Source organism: Seriola lalandi, unplaced genomic scaffold (assembly GCF_002814215.2).
Source record: "Seriola lalandi dorsalis isolate HSWRI2012SDOR001 ecotype SW California unplaced genomic scaffold, Sedor1 jcf7180002006118, whole genome shotgun sequence".
Classification (NCBI taxonomy): domain Eukaryota; kingdom Metazoa; phylum Chordata; class Actinopteri; order Carangiformes; family Carangidae; genus Seriola; species Seriola lalandi.
In genome coordinates, this window is record NW_019476771.1 from 1 (window position 1) to 1254 (window position 1254).

The following is a 1254-nucleotide window of genomic DNA, read 5'->3' on the forward strand; positions in this document are numbered from 1 at the left end:
ATGAGCCACATCACACATGATCTTTGACCTCTGACCTCCCGTCACACAGGTACGAGCGTGAAGAAACGTTCATGGCGTTGAACCTCGGAGTGACTTCCTGTCAGAGTTTAGAGATCTCATTAGACCAGTTTGTCAGAGGGGAGGTGCTGGAGGGAAGCAACGCCTACTACTGTGAGAAATGCAAGGAGAAGGTGCGTGTCCCGCTCTGATAGATTTGTTGTGTTTAACCTGCCACACTGACACCAGGTGTGTTTAACGAGTGTGTTTCTGCACAGAGAACCACAGTGAAGAGGACATGCATCAAATCCCTGCCCAGTGTTCTCTGTATCCACCTCATGCGCTTCGGCTTCGACTGGGAAAGCGGACGCTCCATCAAATACGACGAACAGATTCGGGTACAAAGTATTTCTAATCCCACGATCGCATACTTCTGTTTACTGAAATGCATTTCTGAAACAGGAGTCTGTATGATTTGTTGTTGGTGCACAGTTCCCCTGGGTGCTGAACATGGAGCCCTACACCGTCTCTGGGATGGCTCGACAGGACTGCAGCGGAGAGGGCGGCGAGGGGCGGGGCGACGGGATGTCAGGAGGTTCGCCCAGGAAGAAAGTCACGATTTCTGAGAACTACGAACTCGTGGGAGTCGTTGTCCACAGCGGTCAGGCACACGCCGGACACTACTACTCCTTTATTAAAGATCGCCGGTAAGAGACGCTGTGGTCAGACGTTCCTTATTTAAAGAACTAATGTCATGTGCTCGATGGAGCCGCTCCACAGACTGTATTTTCCAGCTCCCGCTTTACGTAAGAAGCACATTACCAGTGATTAGTGGAACACATTAATCTGTTGCTATAGTTTTCCAGGCTTTTGGGGGCTTCCTTGGGACACATTAGCGCAGCATCAGACTTTGTGTGGGCTCCTGGTTTTAGAGTGTAAGTGTCTCCAGATGTCTGGCTCTGGGAGGCCTGAATGCTCAGCGGAGGAGTGGAATGTAAAGAGGCCACAGGAGCTAATATCTGGCACCCAGCTCTCGCTCACTGGCTCGCTGCTGTCCCCCGCTTCACAACAGAGAGAGTTTGTTCTCGGGAAATTAGACGCATTCCCAAGTCAGTTATACTTTATATTAGACATGTATGTAGGGATAAACCTCGAGGCAAGGAGAAATAAAAATCGCTCGACTGGCAGGATGAGGTGGACGTTATATCTTGGGGGCAAACCTGCACTGCAGTATTTTTATCAGGTGTACTGTCGGCT

The 1254-nt window shown here is 50.2% G+C and overlaps 1 protein-coding gene across 1 annotated transcript; it reads left to right on the forward strand.

The window, feature by feature from the left end:
* The first annotated feature begins 50 nt into the window (after positions 1-50).
* Positions 51-723, forward strand: LOC111670724 (ubiquitin carboxyl-terminal hydrolase 24-like). Its single transcript, XM_023427580.2, has 3 exons — positions 51-191; positions 276-395; positions 490-723. Exons 1-3 carry the CDS (start codon positions 72-74, stop codon positions 706-708), a joined length of 459 nt encoding a protein of 152 aa, XP_023283348.2. The 5' UTR covers positions 51-71; the 3' UTR covers positions 709-723.
* Positions 724-1254: the final 531 nt, after the last annotated feature.